At 56.2% G+C, this 17,658-nt stretch overlaps 1 protein-coding gene across 13 annotated transcripts in view; it reads left to right on the top strand.

Moving 5' to 3' along the window:
* The window catches only part of WNK2 (WNK lysine deficient protein kinase 2), a 139,257-nt gene that overhangs the window by 70,533 nt on the left and 51,066 nt on the right, over nt 1-17,658 (top strand). For all 13 annotated transcript variants that reach the window (XM_017546895.2, XM_037745142.1, XM_017546902.2 and 10 more), the window contains 11 exons: nt 1,220-1,419; nt 5,202-5,357; nt 5,829-6,020; nt 7,766-8,413; nt 10,633-10,926; nt 11,488-11,537; nt 12,380-12,548; nt 12,637-12,753; nt 16,428-16,598; nt 16,683-16,728; nt 17,286-17,405. In XM_017546895.2, coding sequence (XP_017402384.1) covers nt 1,220-1,419; nt 5,202-5,357; nt 5,829-6,020; nt 7,766-8,413; nt 10,633-10,926; nt 11,488-11,537; nt 12,380-12,548; nt 12,637-12,753; nt 16,428-16,598; nt 16,683-16,728; nt 17,286-17,405 — 2,163 coding nt within the window. The remainder of the gene's footprint in view (nt 1-1,219; nt 1,420-5,201; nt 5,358-5,828; nt 6,021-7,765; nt 8,414-10,632; nt 10,927-11,487; nt 11,538-12,379; nt 12,549-12,636; nt 12,754-16,427; nt 16,599-16,682; nt 16,729-17,285; nt 17,406-17,658) is intronic.

Raw genomic sequence — 17,658 nt, 5'->3', positions numbered from 1 at the left:
AAAAAAAAAAAAAAAAAGTAAAATGCTACACATATGGTTAGAATTGCTCTACTTGAAACTCGTCAGGTCCATACACATGTCCCCTTCCTCCCTGTCCTCTCCCCTCCCATCTCTAAGTGGAAATGACTGCTTGGCTCATTAAAAATCAGAGCTGCTTGTCTAATTGGTTTTGCACAATAAAACCTCAGCATTTCTTATGTCTTCTTAGGTTACCACAGGTTCTATCCATTCCTGGGAAAAGTTATTTTAACGCCAAGCCAACAAGATTTCTTCTTTGTTTACATTATAAATGGACACAATATTCTGAAATGCAGCCCCTCTCGAAAATAGCTTGGCGTTTGTAAGTGGTAAATTCTGAAGTTTCTGTAGCTTTTGGAATCTGGAAGCAGTAAACCCAAAGTACCATTTCAGATAGGTTTTCGTTTTCCCCTCTGCTGGCATGGCCCCACAGGCGAAGATGTTCCCAGGCACACCGTAGTGTGAGAAGCCTGTGGGCTCTGGGGTCCTGTCTGTGCCCCCATGGGCAGGTGGGTCTGTTTGGGTTTGATCGGGGCCAGGCCAGCCTGAGCCATGTGAGGCCTCTGGGGAGCTCAGGCCATGGACGCTTGGTGCAACCCCTGCCACTGCATCCACTGCACGGGGGAATGGTGGGTGCATTCCCCTCTCGAGACCTCCCTGTGGGTGTTCGGGGCACCTTGACCCCATTTTCCAACCAAGTTAGACCTGGTCCCTTGACCTCAGTCTCCCCAGGTTGGGTCCTTTGCCGTGGTATGTAAAGGTGGTCAGAGTCCTGAGACACCCTCCCCTCTTAGAAAACACTGTGGATTATTTATCTCCACAGTGAAGACATCAGCTTTTTCTTAACTCAGACATTCCTTTGGCCTCCCAAGTCCCTTGTGCCTTTAAGAGCTGGAATGTGTGCCTGCTACCCAGGCCGTGGCAGGCTGGTTGTGGGTACCTGCCTTGTGGGAGGATTGGCAAGATGTGCCCGCCCTGACATCACGCTGGCCAGACATGGGCAGTGTTGGGGTGGGGCACAGTGACAGCCTCCCCAGTGTGGTTCTGTAGCAGTTGATTGTTCAAACAGTATGCACGGGTTATTAATGTGATCTGGAGAAACAAGCCTTTATTTTGCAGAAGAAAATATGCAGATGAGCCAATGTTTGTTCATGTGGCATTTGGAGATGTCCACTCTAAGTCCTGCTTTTGTCCTCCGCAGCGGACAGCACCTTCGACAGCGGCCAGGGCTCCACCGTGTACTCGGACTCACAGAGCAGCCAGCAGAGCGTGGTGCTTGGCTCCCTTGCCGACGCAGCGCCGCCCCCCGCCCAGTGTGTGTGCAGCCCCCCTGTGAGCGAGGGGCCTGTCCTGCCGAAGAGCCTGCCCTCACTGGGGGCCTTCCAGCAGCCTATGGCTGCGGTGAGTCAGAGCGCCACTCCCACCCAATTCCCCATCCCCACTACCTGGTCTGAGAGCTCTAAAGTCTGTGATGGGCTGTCCAGGTTGTGCTGCACTGTGGTCAGCATTAAAAGTGGCCTGTGGTCAGCTTCCAGCCACACTTCCCCTGGGAGACATTCAAAACTCAGGCCCAGAGGAAAGCCCTGTCTTTCCTGCCAACTGCAGAACTGCTGGCTGGGTAGCCTTGACGGTCCCGTAAAGACCTACTAGATGGGAAAGACACCCTACTGGAAAACAGACCCGGGGACACCCAGAGGTTGGAAGACTGTGATAGAGCTGAGTGGTCACCCCTGGGGGGCAGGCACAGTGATAATGGTGACAAGCCATGGCCACAGTCATACCGATTGACTGTGCCCTGGGCCTGGGACATTATCTCAGACTGTTCCAGAGATCACAGAAAAGCATCATTTGTAAGAAGGAAACCTGAAATTCGATCTCACTGCCCAGCCTTCTGAGGGGCTCCTGGCACTTCTCTCCCAAACACTGTGTAGCGGTTAAAGTCAGAGCTGTGAAAATGGGGTGGGGATGAGGGGAACACTTTCAGGGACAATGTATGGTGAAGGAGTGATGGAGCCTCCGGCTGTGGGGACGCCTGTGGCATGATTCCCACGGGAAAGACTAAGATGAGTGGGGTCACATTCGGTATTTTTTTTTTTATTTTTAAAAAACACTTTAGAAAGCAAAACAATTGCTCTTCACAGTCCCAAGTGCGCAGCCACAGAGAGGTTGCCCATGAGCCCAGGTAGTAGATTGGTACCCTCAAAGGGTGGTTTGTTTGTTCATATGAGACAGAGTCTCGCTCTGTCACCCAGGCTGGAGTGCAGTGGTGTGATCTCGGCTCACTGTAACCTCTGCCTCCCGGTTCAAGCGATTCTCCTGCCTTGGCCTCCTGAGCAACTAGGATTACAGGTGTGTACCACCATGCCCGACTAATTTCTGGATTTTTAGTAGGGACGAGGTTTCACCATGTTGGCCAGGCTGGTCTCAAACTCCTGACCTCAGGTGATCCTCCCTCCTCAGCCTCTCAAAGTGCTGGGATTACAGGTGTGAGCCACTGCACGCAGCCTCAGAGGGTGGTTTATGGGGTGACCTATCTCACCTTCTGTGTGAGCTGGGAAGCCTAAGCAGGGATACCACAGGTGCAACCACTGTGTACTCTGGGCCAAGCTCCTCCCCTAGCGGGCAGCTCCTGCCTGGTGCTTTGGCCATGCCGGTTGTCACTTGTACACTCAGTGCTGTGGCCCGTCTTCTTGATGCCGGCTGAACGTGGCACATGGGCTGTTCTGGCCTCCTCTGTCCCACTGGCTGCCCTGCTGTATCCTTGCATGTGGGATCGTTCTTCCCAGGCCTGCTCAGTTGGAAGGGTCCAGAAAGGCCCTTTGAAAAAGCAGTTGAAGCTGTTTGCCGAGTCTGCCTTTGCTGACTGCAGCCCCAGAACTCATTTGCAGTTTTCTTCATTTCATAAAATGAAGTGAAGTAGAATTTTAAACAGCAGAAAGATCTCATTTAAGAAAAGGCAAGGCTGGGCCGGGCGCGGTGGCTCACACCTGTAATCCCAGCACTTTGGGAGGCCGAGGTCAAGAGATCGAGACCATCCTGGCCAACATGGGGAAACCCCATCTCCACTAAAAATACAAACATTAACTGGGCATGGTGGTGTGTGCCTGTAGTCCCTGCTACTCGGGAGGCTGAGGCAGGAGAATTGCTTGAACCCAGGAAGCAAAGGTTGCAGTGAACTGAGATCATGACACTGCACTCCAGCCTGGCACCTGGCGACAAAGCGAGACTCTTGTCTTAAAAAAAAAATGAAAAAGCAAGCTGGATGTAGTGGCTCATGCCTGTAACCCCAGCATTTTGGGAGGCTGAGGCAGGAAGGTCACTTGAGCCAGGAGTTCCAGGCACGCCTGGACAAAAAAGCAAGTCCATGTCTCTAAAAAGAAAAGAAAAGGCTACTAGCTGCTCCGGAGTGGTGGCTCTTGGCTTTGAGGATGGGCTGAACTGGGGCTGGACTGGAATGTTCTGCCTGGCTCTCATCCCTCCTCAGCCTAGATTAGGGCTTCCCATGCCGTGTGATGCCACACGAGGCACTCCTGGCCTGGACTCCCACTGGGCCTGGGCTCCCTCTCCTGTGGCCTCAGTGATGCTGCTGGTCTCAGCATCAGCATGGAAGCCAGGAGACCTGAGGGACATTGCAGGTACAGTCACCTTGGACCAGGGGCCCGACTCTCATCTTCCTACCTAGTGACGCAAAGACACGTTACTCAAAAAGGATAGGCATGGAAGGGGTCCTCAGGTATGCTGAGGGCTCTCCCCACCCCTCCATACCTTTCCTGGGAGGGTTGCCACGGCGATGTGTCCGTGGCACCCAATAAAGGAGGAGAAACAGACAAGGAGGAACAGCTGCCATGGGGTTGCCAGGCTGCCCTGGAGGTTGTTGGGAGCACCAGGCCACTTGTTCCCAGGCCACTAGGCCCTGCTCAAGCTCTAGGGCTATGCACAGTGCCCGGAGCTGGTAGACAGATACGGTCCGGCCCAGTCAGGCCCATTCTTCCACTCCCTGGCTTCAGGTGAATCCAGAAGCCCGGCTCAATTCCGCATATACTTGCTCTAACCACTCACCCCATGCTGCCTTTCATAAAGCATGCACAGCGAGAGACTAGTGAGGGGGGCGGTTTTGGGCATGCTGTCACTCACATGATCCAGAGAATCCCACGGGGGAGAACGTTCATGGCAGGGTGGAAGAACCGTGATTCTCTGTAGCCCCGCCTGCTCCTCACATTGCCATTGTTTTGAAGTAAATCCCAGACAGCGAGACAATGCCTCTGTAAATGATTCAGCCCCTGGCTCCGCACAATATGGACTCAGAACACAAGGCCCAATCCCATTATTACATCAACAAAATTAACAAATTCGCAGCAATTCCTTAATGGTGGCAAATTTCCCATTCTGAGAGCTTCGATTTCCCATTCCTTTGTGGTCTGTGTTCATTCTGCTGCTGGAGCGCTCACATGCTGCTGTTCCCGGGCCTATTTCTCTCCATATCATCTATGAGTTATGTATATATTTTCATCTTACACAGTCACAGTCATATGGACCGTGAGCGTCCCCATTTTTTTTTTTTTTTCTTTTTTTTTGAGACAGAGTCTCACTCTGTTGCCAGGCGCCAGGCTGGAGTGCAGTGGCACGATCTCAGCTCACTGCAACCTCCGCCTCCTGGGTTCTAGCAGTTCTCCTGCCTCAGCCTCCCAAGTAGCTGGGACTACAGGCCCACGCCACCACGCCCAGCTAATTTTTGTATTTTTAGTAGAGACGGGGTTTCACCGTGTTGGCCAGGGTGGTCTCGATCTCTTGACTTCATGATCCGCCCACTTCAGCCTCCCAAAGTGCTGGGATTACAGGCTTGAGCCACCGTGCCTGGCCGAGCTTCCCCATTTTAATGTCATTGGGAGCTTCTCCACGGTTCTGTGAAGCCTCTGTGCTGGCCTTTTTTGTGGTTGTTCAGTGTTCTGTCGAGGGCTGATGTGCCTGGCGCCCTGGGCTGGGAGCTGTGCTGTTGCTGGCCCTTCACGGTTGTGAATGATGCCCAGGGCCCCTCACTGCTTCGGCTGTCATGTTCGTGGGAGGAGGGACGCTGGAGGGGGCCAGGCACAGGGATGACATGAGGCTACTTTGCCCCTGCCCAGGAGCATGGGCCTGGTGGCTTAGAGCCGCTGCTGAGTGTGGCCCTGTGGCTCTCTCTGCAGCCTGGCCTGCCGGTGGGCTCCGTCCCGCCCCCCGCCTGCCCTCCGCCCCTCCAGCAGCACTTCCCAGATCCAGCCATCAGCTTTGCTCCTGTGCTGCCGCCGCCCAGCACCCCCGTGCCCACGGGCCCAGGCCAGCCAGCGCCCCCCGGCCAGCAGGTGAGTATGGCGCCTCCTGTGGCCACTGTCCGTCCAGGCAGGCAGTCAGCTGGTCCCTGGGCCCAGGTCTGTGAGTGCCTCCCACAGGCCCCTTCACTCATGTCCTCTGTGGTTCCCCTAGGTCTTTGGTGTGGCTGAGGGATGGGGGTGGCTCTCAGTGAGCGTGTGTGTGTGTGCATTTGCATGCGTGCATAGTGTTTGCAGTACCCTGCACATGGAGGGCTCTGCTTATTCAGAATGTCTCTGTAAGATTTGCTGTGCCCATGGCTCCAGGCTGGCTGGAGTTTGGTGGTCTGTGTGTCTGAATGTGTATACATGTGACTGTGCAAGTGTGTGTGCAGGCATATATGAATGTGAGCATGTGCGGGTACATGTGAGGGTGAGGGCTGATATCCTGTCATGTCTAACCAGTGGGGTACACTCGTCTGGGCAGATTGGTGGTCTAAGGGGAGCTGCTTTCTCTCTCTCCAGCCTCCTCCACTGGCCCAGCCGACGCCCCTGCCTCAGGTCCTGGCTCCACAGCCCGTGGGCCCCCTCCAGCCAGTGCCCACTCTTCTGCCGCAGTACCTGGCTCCAGCCTCCCAGGTGGGGGCCCCCGCTCAGCTGAAGCCCCTCCAGATGCCGCAGGCACCCCTGCAGCCGCTTGCTCAAGTTCCTCCGCAGGTACTTCTAGGTTGACAGCTGCCGTCAATGGTGGCGCAAGTTTGCCAGACCCTAGCTGGTGCACCAGGACACCCACAGGGGCTTGTCTGTGCACGTGACCTGTGACCCGGGGTGGGACTGGCCAGGGAGTTGGGGCTGGGCTAGCGAGTCCGGGGTGGGCAGCGTGGGCTTTGTGCACAGTCATATGCACCAGGAATGTTCCAGGGACCCACACAACGGGCCACTTGTCCTTTTTCCCCTGCTCACAATACTGGACCCATGAGTGTCAGCCTCCCTTGGTGGCTGGCTGGGCTGCTGCTGTCTCCTGCCCTCCAGCCTCACCTTCTCTCCCAACCTGGCAGGCCACTCTTGGTCCTTCCAGGCCATCACACCTTCTGGGCTGTGAGTGGTGGATGGGGTCCTTCAGGGAGGGTGGGCAGACCAGCACCCCATCACCCGGCACCCTACCAGCAATGTGCCTGTCTGCTCTCAGTGTACCCATGTGCCCAGGCTCATCCAGGAAGGAAAAAGTTTTTTAGTTCAAGGTCATGGACAGTAGTCTCGAGGTGGTTGCTGGGCTGGCACAGAAAGCGGGTGGGTTTGCCGTGGAGGAGCGTTCTTCTGTGGAGCTCCCTGGGGTCATGCGGCATGTAGCTCTTGGAGTTCCAGAGCCAGCCAGTGGCATGGCTAACTCTCTGGGGACACTATCAGACCTAGCCACATGCAACCGGTGCAGAATGTAGCCGGGGCCAGGATACCATTGCCCAGGTAAATGGCATGGAGGATTCTAGGTATTTCAGAGGCCTTTGGTGACCCCAATGGACTGATCAGTGGTAAGACTGGAAGTGTGCTTCACTCTGAAGATGGGGCAAGCAAGTGCTCCTGCGGTTTACAAGCTCCACCTAGAAGATGTTGTCTCACCTACCGCTCAGGCCCAGATGTCACCATAGGATGTTAGGTGGCTTCAAGGTCTAGTGCAATCGTCATCTTGCTTGTTCAGACACAAGTCCATGTGCATTTTTACTGCCTCTTGATTGCATGGAGGTGTAGGCCAGGGGACACACACCAGCATGGACCAGAAGGCTGTCAAAGACAGAAGTTCTGAATCCACATGGCCTGGCGTCAGCTGCCCCTGGAAGGCACATGCATTGCTGAGAAGATGCGGACGAGGTTTCGGAGTTCCTGCTGTGGGAAGGCTGGACAAGATAGGGGTGTCGCTTGAGCCAGCCAAGGTGGCGCAAAGATTTTCTTTCACTGAGAACCCTCTAAGAAGTTAGGTTTCAACTTGAATTTGTACATGTTGCGGTATCAGGCTAAGGTGATTGCAGATGCTCAGGGCCAGTCTGGTGGCTCTGACAGTCCCAGCCCTTCCGAATGAAAATGCTCCAGGGCTCTGAAGTCACTTCTCCATGACTTGTGGTTGCTGCCCGACTCCCTCGGAGCCCCAGCATGGCTGTCTGTCATGAGTGTGGACGCAGGAAGGCCTCCCTGCGCTGGGCTGGGGTGATCTAGCAGGTCGTTTCCAGCCTGCCAACTTTCCTTTTCTATTTGAAGAACTTTACATGATTGGGATTCCTGCTTCTGTTGGGTTTATGTTTGGGTTCCCTTCAACAGCAGCTACACAAAGGTGTCTCAGAGGAAAAGGGCCGTGCTCTCCTTATCCTGTGTCCCCTTGTCCCCAATGACTGGCTGTCCTTGCATGCAAGTGCTGTGGGCAGGGACCCTTGGTCGGGGCTCACACTGACGCACTCCTGTGTCTCTTTCAGATGCCCCCGATTCCTGTCGTGCCCCCCATCACGCCCCTGGCAGGAATCGACGGCCTCCCTCCGGCCCTCCCAGACCTGCCGACCGCGACCGTGCCCCCTGTGCCGCCACCTCAGTATTTCTCTCCAGCTGTGATCTTGCCGAGCCTTGCTGCCCCGCTCCCCCCTCCGTCCCCAGCCCTGCCTCTGCAGGCTATGAAGCTGCCCCATCCCCCTGGGGCGCCCCTGGCCATGCCCTGCCGGACCATTGTGCCAAATGCACCGGCTGCCATCCCCCTGCTGGCTGTGGCTCCACCGGGCGTGGCTGCCCTGTCCATTCATCCTGCTGTGGCCCAGCTCCCGGCCCAACCTGTGTACCCAACGGCCTTCCCACAGATGGCGCCTACCGACGTCCCTCCTTCCCCCCACCACACGGTGCAGAATATTCGGGCCACCCCTCCACAGCCGGCACTGCCCCCGCAACCCACGCTACCCCCACAACCCATACTGCCCCCACAACCTGTGCTGCCCCCGCAACCCACGCTGCCCCCACAATCCATACTGCCCCCACAACCCGTGCTGCCCCCGCAGCCAGCATTGCCTGTGCGCCCTGAGCCCCTCCAGCCCCACCTTCCTGAACAGGCTGCTCCGGCTGCTGCACCAGGGAGCCAGGTAATCACCTGCAGGGCAGGGGCTCACCGTCCCAGCATGTGGGGGGCCCTCAGGACCCAGAGTTGTAAAGGACTTTTGGCTGCTCTGTCCTCCTGCTGGGCCTGTGCTATCCCTGAGTACCTTGACTGAGCACTCCAGCAGCTGGGAGCCAGGCAAGGAGGCAGCTCTGCCTGGGGCCGCCCCTCTCAGGAAGAGATGTATGTGAGGCTGAGGGAGGCGGGGGCTGGCGCCAACGCGGGGTATCTGTATCTCTGTTTTTCGGATGGGTTAGGAGATGAGGGAGTCCGTGGCTGATAGGTTCTATGTCCCTCCCTTCCCACGGCTCTGTGGCCCCTGCTCTTGTGGTATCTTTGCACCTTCCCTCATCCAGGGCTAATCTGGCCGCCTTGATGTGGCCTGCATTGGGACACAGGGCATCTGTCTGAGGTCTGCCCTTTAAAGAGCACCTTGTTAAGATGAGGCAGGGTGACAACCCCATCTTAGGGAGGGTGAGGAAGCCAGGCCAATAGGGAGGCGGGGGCTGAGGGCAGGTAGCACTGCTGGCTGCAAGGGTGATCATGGTGGGACCCACAACCATGTCCTGGTGTCAGGTCTTGTGGAGACCCCTTGGCAGCATGCTGGCTGGCTGTGAATGGGCGCTCTGGAACACAGGATATGCACCCTACTTGATGGGAAGCCTTCCCACAGGGATCCACAGCCCTACAGTCCACTCATGTTTTGGGGCTTACAGACTATTCTGTTCAAACTTGAGTGAGGGGAGAGAGGCTGGTGTGGGAGTCTTCCCACCTGGGCCCTCTCGCGCCTAGGCCTCCTCACCTGGGTCCCATCCTTCTTGGCATCTTCCCACCTGGGCCTCCTCTCCTGGCCTCCGCCCACCTGGCCTCACCCCAGCTCTGAGCCCCATCAACCCTGTAACTGTGGCACAACCCGGCCTTTTGAGCCTCAGCCTCTGCAGGAAAGCGGCTGGCATAGCTTAATGTGAAGGGGCCTGGGGTGGTGCATCCCTGGTGCCAGGTGCCCCCAGTTCCATTAGTGTTGAATCCAGTCTGGAGTAAGACCCCCCACTATGAGCCGTTCCTCCTGGCCATCACTTCTTGCTGTCTTGTCTCCAGAGGGTTTTGTGTGTAAAGAAGGAAGGGATGGTACATAATGGATAGCAGAGTGGCATCTGATGAGACAGTGAGTGGGAAGAATCGCATCTGTTCTGCGGCCCACCTGAGCAAGTGCTGTTGGTCCCAGCGGCAGGTTTAGCGGCAGCTCAGAGCCTGCTGTTCACAGTCAGGTCTGTTTCTCAGAAAGCTGAGGTCCACACTGGGGAGCAGGAGGGAGACCTTGCCGTCTGGGCCTTCCTACCTGAAGAACCTTTCTGGCCACAGTTAGTAGCTAGAGAGGGGTCACTGCCAGACTCAGTGGCTGTCCTTGCTGTTCGTCCAGGGAAGGGTCCAGAAGTCTGTTGATGAGCTGGGCCGGCCACCCCGTGGTGCCCCTGAATGCAGCAGCTGCGGTTATCTGTCTGTCCAGGAGGGAAGTGGCCACCTGCCAGGCTAGGGCTTGGTATCTCTGACCCCACCACTGGCTGCCAACAAAGGGTCTCAGGGCCAGCAGTCTCAGTGAATGTGGCTGTTCCTTCAAGCCCTGAGAGGCGAGAAGTTCCTCTAAATTTTCAGCCTTCTCAACTCCAAACTGGGGGCAGAAGACAGAGGGTACTTGTGCTTTCCAATCCGTGGTCCCTCCTTCCCCACTTGTTTGACCTTTTACCCCCAAAGAGGTTTTAGAGAGAGAACAGTGGGGAAGCCAAGCCTGAGCCACAGTCGCCCTCTGGAAGGTGGCAGGTGTTGGTGGCAGGTGCCCTGTACGTGCTGGGACAGATGGGGCAGGTTGCCCCAGGCCCCAAGGGGTGGTGGGGGCCTGGCTTCGATGCTGTGTCTTGCCCTCTGACTCTTCAGCTGAGCTTGGCAGGTTCATAGCTGGAGCCCTGTTCCTGGCCTTTCTACATAAATAGACTCTTACACAGAAAGGGGTGTGAGAATGCCCATTCCTGTTTGTTTCTGCTCACTCCATGCGCTAAATGTGCTCTGAGACAGGGCTCCTCTTGGGGAGGGTGTAGACTGGAGAGGGGGTTCCAGTCTCTGCCTGGGTGTTCATGGACACACCTGGGCACGGACCCTCAGTGAGGGCAGCGTCAAGCCTGACTTGCACCTTGTCCTCTGTGCCCCCAGATTCTGCTTGGCCACCCAGCTCCCTATGCTGTAGACGTCGCTGCTCAGGTCCCCACTGTGCCTGTGCCACCGGCTGCGGTCCTCTCCCCGCCTCTGCCGGAAGTGCTGCTGCCTGCTGTCCCTGAGCTCCTGCCTCAGTTCCCCAGCTCCCTGGCCACGGTGTCCGCCTCTGCGCAGAGTGTGCCCACCCCGACTGCCACACTTCTGCCACCAGCAAACCCGCCACTGCCTGGTGGGCCTGGGATCGCCAGACCCTGCCCAGCTGTCCAGCTGACGGTGGAACCGGCCCAAGAGGTGTGTACTCCTCCCTGCAACCTGTCCCATGACTGGGTAGTTGCAGCCACCAGGGGTCTGCACAGTGACCTGGGGTCTTAGCCCTAGAGGTTGGGGTTACTTGGGTCGGGGACAGCCACCCAGGGCCTGTTCTCATCTCTCCCTCGATTTCGCACTTTCTGTGAGCCACATCAAGACAGAGGGTGTGATTTTTATAGACATAGTTTAGAGGATGCTTTCCCTGGGACAGGATGCAAGAGACTGTGAAAAGCTTTCATAGAACCAGTGCGTCCTCTTTGAGGGATGTTCAAAGTGGGTTACATTTTTGGAAAGGAAGTGGCTCCCAGCTTTCATGAATCCACTTGGCTCCAAGTGTTTCAACAAGATAAAAAACCTCCAAGCCTGCCCCCATTGTGGTGCCCCCTGGGTCGTACCCACCTGGCTGCAGAAGAGAGCAGGAGAAGGCAGGGGAGCAGGCTGGGCCGAGGAGGTGGGGAGGGAGAGCTGACTGTGAGCGGCTGTGCCCACAGGGAGGCAGGAGCCAGCATGACCCGTCCTCTTTTCTCTGCATTTTTATTTCAGGAGCAGGCCTCGCAGGACAAGCCGCCTGGCCCCCCACAGAGCTGTGAGAGGTACTGTGGCCCAGCCTTAACCTTGAAGTACAGGTTGGGGGGTGCAGGCCTATACAGCCACTCAGCCTGGCTCTTCTGCTGCTTCCCATGGAACCCACTGCAGTTTGCCCTGATGCTTTTAGGGCTTTTTCAAACCTTACCTGATGGAGCCTCAGGGGCCTCCTCTCTGGGTCTTGCCAGCTGTTGTTGGAGTTTGGTAGTCTGAGGCCCCCTGGGCTCTGGGTCCCTGCTCTGGTTTGTAGTACTGAGAATGTTCCCGAAGGGAGAGGCTATGGGTGGAGTCCGAAGTGCCCAGAGGCTCGGAGGGGCCTGGGAGGGTGGCCCTCTGTGTTCAGGGTTGAATCCAGACCGGATCCTGGGTCTTCTGGCCTCCTGGGCTACAGGCACAGGTATTTCAGGAAATGAACTGTGTCCTTATGTGAACTGTGACCATTTGTTCCACTCTCCTGTGGTACGGGGCACTGCCTGTGTTTGGCATTTTGCAGACTGCAAACAGATTGGCTTCACAACAGTGGCTGATGTGTTTCTGTTGCTATGGCACAGATGGGGAAATTGAGGCACAGGGGCCAATTCACAGGTCAGGAGACTGAGAGGACCAGGGTCATGCAGCCAGTAGCTAGGAAGCCTGTGCTTCCCTCTGCCTGTGCTCCTTGAGTGCAGCAGGGAGCAGGATGTGGGCCCAGAAGTAGGCTTGGGGTATCCGCACAGGACAGGGGCTGCTTCCGTAGTCACAAATTTGGGCCCTGGAGACTCCAGACTGTTCCGTAGAAGCCGACTTTCCCCACCATAGCTGACCTGCTGGTTGTCCTTTGGTGCCATTAATGTTCTTGGTTTTTGCCCAGCTACGGAGGTTCTGATGTCACTTCTGGAAAAGAGCTGAGTGACAGCTGTGAAGGCGCCTTTGGAGGGGGCAGGCTGGAGGGCAGGGCAGCCCGGAAGCACCACCGCAGGTCCACGCGCGCGCGCTCCCGGCAGGAGAGGGCCAGTCGGCCCCGACTTACCATCCTGAACGTAAGTGGGCGGGGCACGCGGGGGGCGTGGCCGGTGCGCGTGGCACGTGGTGTGTGCGCACAGCCTGGGCTGACGGTGCCCTTTCCAGGTGTGCAACACTGGGGACAAGATGGTGGAGTGCCAGCTGGAGACGCACAACCACAAGATGGTGACCTTCAAGTTCGACTTGGATGGGGACGCGCCTGACGAGATCGCGACGTACATGGTGAGGTTGGGTCAGGGTGGCTTGGCTCCCGCTGTTCCTTGGGGGCGTATGGGCCCGAGCAGAGCGCCACAGGTCACATGTTGGGCCTGACCTTGTGTAGAGGTGTCAGTTGGCCCAGGGGCTTTTCAGGGGCAGTACTGACCATTTACTCTGCGGGCTCTTCCCCACAACGGGCTGAAACGCCCTGAGTTTGGAAGAACAGCTTGAAGGATGTGTCCTTAACCTTTCTAAGATGCTGCTCCCTGAGGGCTTCTGGAGCACCTGAGCCTTTCCTCCAAATAAAAGGAAGCCTTGTGGGTAGGTTCTATGAGTAAGGCCTGTGGAGGGCATCCCAGAGTCTAATGTCCTGTGGTCCTTAGGTAGAGCCTCTTCCAGCCTCCCCAGCTAGGATGGGGGCTCCAAGCCCTGACCCATGTCCCATGCCCCCACCCGACTCTGCCTGCACCTCCCTTTGGAGCCACCCCTCCCTGTCTGTGCAGACCAACCTGAGTCCATAAGCACCTTGTAGGCCTTCACAGCCCCACACCTGTGGTCCCTGGCACCTAACCCATGCTGGGAGTGGGGATCTTTTTTGGGCCCTCAGAAGCTCTCCAGCTGAAAGCACACATGAAGAAACACATGGAAAGGATGCACATGTGTTCCTCAAATTTCCTGGTCCGCCTGTGACTGCCTTCCAGGAGAGTATTCTCTCCAGACCATTATTCCTGCATTAATGAGGTTTAGGAAGCCAGGTCCTAAAGGGGCTGGCAGCACACTGGACAGTGTTGTAGTTCTCACTCCAGATGGCCACCAAGTGCCTGGAGTGTGCCAGCATGAGTAGGGAATAGAATATTCCATTCAAGTTAAAAACAAAGATTGCCCCATGTGTCTACCTTGCGGCCACCCCCTTGGGCTGCATCACCCTGGCCACCCCTGCCCTGGCTTCATGAAATCCTCATGTGGGCTTTGCAGGGGAAGCCCCTGGCTTTCTGCTCCTAGGGAGCAAGTTCCTGCCTTAGTATCTGCTTTGCAGAGACACCTTGGACAAGGCCCTCCCAGAGCCCAGGCCCAGGGCATAGTCCCCTGCAGCATTAGAGATATTCTTCTGACACTTGTTACAGTGGTTGGGAAGACTTTATTCAGGACTGTGGCAACAGGGGAGAGAGAATGAGTTTAACTGAATGAAGCAGAGACCACAGGGGAATCATAGCCAAGGAGCAGTGTGGGGATGGGTGGCTGGAAAATAGCTAAGAGGAGAAGTCAAGGTTGGGGATTCTGGAGAAACCCTGGTAACAGGATCCTTGCTGGGGGCAGGTGAGAGGCTTTGTTCAACCTCAAAGGCGGGAGATGAGGAATATGGTCAGATATGAAGGCTGGGAATTCTCACTACAGCTGGTTAAGGCTAAAGACAGGACGGGGCCTGGTCGGAGGGTCAGAGGCGCCAGCTGCACTTCGGTTAGGGAAGAGTCTTTGTCAGCAGCCAGCAGCTGGTTGCTCGGCACAGCAGGAATGCCAGATCCTCGCTGGGTTGCTGAAACTGGAGAACATCTCTTATCTTACTGTGTCTTTAACCTGTGTCTTGTCTTACTTTATACACACACGTTTCAAGCATGATAAAGAATAATAATAAAGCGAATGCCTGTGAAGTTATCACTCAGCCAGAGGCTGATGCTGTCTGTGCAGCAGATCCCTCCAGCACCTGTCTGCAGAGCAGGAAGCCACACACACAGCATCAGCCACATCAGCTTGTGTCGTGCCCGCTGGTCCCCTGGTTTCAGTCTTCTTGCGTGTCTCTGTGTGTGAGTCTTTGTGAACCGCACACGTGTAAGTCCTGCACAGTAAGTGATGTGGCTATTCTTTAGCTGTGTGCTTTGTAAAAGTAGCATTTTCTCAGACTTGGTTTTTATACTCAGCACTCAGATATACTCCTCTTATTTTATTGCTTTTTCTATCACCTTAGTAAACCAAGTCACCTAGCATACCTGTCTGAAGTAAGCGTGCTACAGACACACAAATTCGGTCCGTAAAAACAGCCCAGCAGTCCTCCCCGTCACAACCTGTTCCTGTCCCGGGAACAGAGTGGCCCCAGGGGCCCGAGTTGAAGGGTGGGTGTGTGGCCATCGAGACAGGCGCTGTTCAGACAAGCTCCTGCCTGCCCTGTGGACTTTCTTCGTGGGAGTGTGAGGCACCAGGCGTCCTTCAATGTCTTGTCAGTGGTTAGAGGTCTTCAGGCCTCAGGTTCATCATTCTAACCGTAAAGACCTTTCCAGCCCCTTAGTAAAGGTGGAACTGCAGAAGTTTCATTTAATTGGCATGGATTCTAAAGTCAGGTTATACCTGGGCCCTATATTTTTAGATTTTTGTTTTGTTTTCAAATTAATTTTATTCTCAACATACTTAAAAAGAAACATGATAGGAAAACATTTTCTAGTTGCAAAGGTGTTCTAGTTAAATTTTGTTTAGTGAAAACTTCACAGAATTGGAACATTGCTTAAATTCTCGCATGGAGCACTCCTGTCACAGCTGGCAAGATGCTTCACCTTTGGCCACAATGTACTATTCCTCATAAGACAACATCGCAGTCACACACTACATTAAATTAACTCAATCACAGAACACAGCACAAGCCAGCACTTTGTCTAGGGGTGTATGCAGGTGGTACTCCTGGGGGTGGGGTCTGGGGTGCCAGGGGAGTGGGGGGTGCAGAGGAGCCCTGCTTTGCAGCCAGCTGGTTAAGCAGGGCAGATGGGCCCATCCCAGAAGAGGTCTGGGACCATGGATGCCCCAGGCCAGGCCTAGAGCATCTTGGTGACTGTAGAGGTGTGTAGGTGGGAGGAGGTGCCATGGCAGGAAAGGGGCAGGGTCTGGACCCCACTGGGTGGCGGCACAGGCTGACCTCTTTCATTGGTATGGTTTTATGAGATGCACAGCAGTCTCTCTGCCTGAGTGGCCAAGGATGTAGCCAAAGCCGAGTGTGAGCTTGGGGCCACGTGCCCACAGTGAAAGTTGGAGACTGTGGATGTGTCCGGAGCTCCTGGTCTGGAGGCTTCATGATTTCCAGGCTGTGGCGTGGGACCTCCCCTCAGCCATGACAGGAGCTGCTCGTTGGACATCAGGCCATGCTTGCGTGTGTGCTGGGGCCATAGTTGAAGGTCAAAGGCTGAGGCTGGGAGAGCTGGAGGTGCAGAGACCAAGAGGTGACATGGGGCCCACCTGCTTTCTATCCCCCCACAACCTCCTGCTGGCTGGAGCCTTTGCCTTCGATCCCACCCTCCTTATCTGTCATGACTGTCTGGGCACCTGTGCCCAGGTAGACCCCCTCCCCTCTTCCCAGTCCCTGTCCTTGGCCCCCTCCATCCTGTGTACTCACCTGCTCTGCAGATGGCTGCACCAGCCTCAGGGTCTGTAACCAGCTCCAGCTGGGGCAGGACAATGACGGCTCAGGTCCCTGGCTTGGAGCAGGGAGTTGCCGGCTTGGAGCGGGGAGTTCCTTCTTAAGATGAAGCTGCTCTCCTCCCATCCTGGGGCCATCCATGTCACTTGCTGAGCTGTCCATCCCCTGTCTGGGGACCACACCCCTTCCCCATGTCTTCCCCTGGGGCCTGGTATAGGGTAGACATCCGTCAATCCAGATGAAGACCCAGGGCAGTCTTGGCCTTGCAGCTGGTCCTCATCGGTAGTGCATCTCTTTGCAGGTGGAGCACGATTTCATCCTGCAGGCTGAGCGGGAGACGTTCATTGAACAGATGAAAGATGTCATGGACAAGGCGGAGGACATGCTTAGCGAGGACACGGATGCCGACCGTGGCTCCGACCCAGGGACCAGCCTGCCACACCTCAGCACCTGCGGCCTGGGCGCCGGGGAGGTGAGGTTGTGAAATCCTGGTTGGGAGGTGGGCTTTGGGCGCGGCAGCTCAGTGGACTCGTTTCTGACCCTCCACCTCATTCAGGAGAGCCGGCAATCCCAAGCCAACGCCCCCGTGTATCAGCAGAACGGTGAGTCTGTAACTTCCTTCCCTGCTTTTCAGCGGGCGTTTGATAAAAGCCCCTGCTCAGCATATTGCCAGGGGTTTGGCCGTTGCACGGGGGGATTATGGAAGCGTGTGGTGACCAGGGGGCTCCCATCTGGGGACAGCTGTCCTGTCCAGGAGCTGTCACCTGCAACTAGCATCACGGCCTTCATGGATGGTGCCTTGGGCATCCCAGAAGCCAAGCCTATGCCAGGGACCCTCTTGGGAGCTTCTGGGTGCCAGTGAGGTACCCCAGGTTGACTGTGTACCCCTTGTCCTCTGGTATGAGGGAAGAGCAGGCAGAAACCCGTCACTAAGGCCTCTTTACCAAGGGGCCTGAGGAACCACCTGCTTCACGGAGGGAAGTGATAGGGATTATGACTGGGAATAGTGTTCTCTGCTCACACCCTTCCTGGAGAAAATCCCATAGGCTAAAGTAGTTCTCTGGACCTTTGGTGCCAAGTCTGGTGCAGGTGGTGGGGGTCACATCGGCCTGGAGAGACACTCACTCACTCAGTGTGCTGTTTCTGTTCTGCCCTTCAGTCCTGCACACTGGGAAGAGGTGGTTCATCATCTGTCCGGTGGCTGAGCACCCCACCCCCGAGGCCCCTGAATCTTCGCCCCCACTTCCTCTAAGCTCCCTGCCGCCAGAAGCCAGCCAAGGTATGAGCAGCCGGCACCCACCCAAGCCCCTCCTTGGTTCACTTGCAGGCCTCCTTCTGTGCATGACCCCGCTGGTATGTGCTTGGTGTCCAGGGCCATACAGGGGCTCACCCTGCCCTGTCACCCACAGTGCAGGGCATCCTGAGGGCCTGTATTCTTGTCCCTGTTTTCCACCGAATCAGCTCAGTCGAAGCAGCTTCCAGGCTTGAGTCTGCCCTGTTACCCCACCAAGCAGGTGGCTCGTGTGGCCGCA

The sequence above is a fragment of the Cebus imitator genome, unplaced genomic scaffold, assembly GCF_001604975.1.
Source record: "Cebus imitator isolate Cc_AM_T3 unplaced genomic scaffold, Cebus_imitator-1.0 Scaffold192, whole genome shotgun sequence".
Lineage (NCBI taxonomy): Eukaryota > Metazoa > Chordata > Mammalia > Primates > Cebidae > Cebus > Cebus imitator.
The sequence above is the reverse complement of the archived record's forward strand: the minus strand, read 5'-3'. Positions and strand labels throughout refer to the sequence as shown.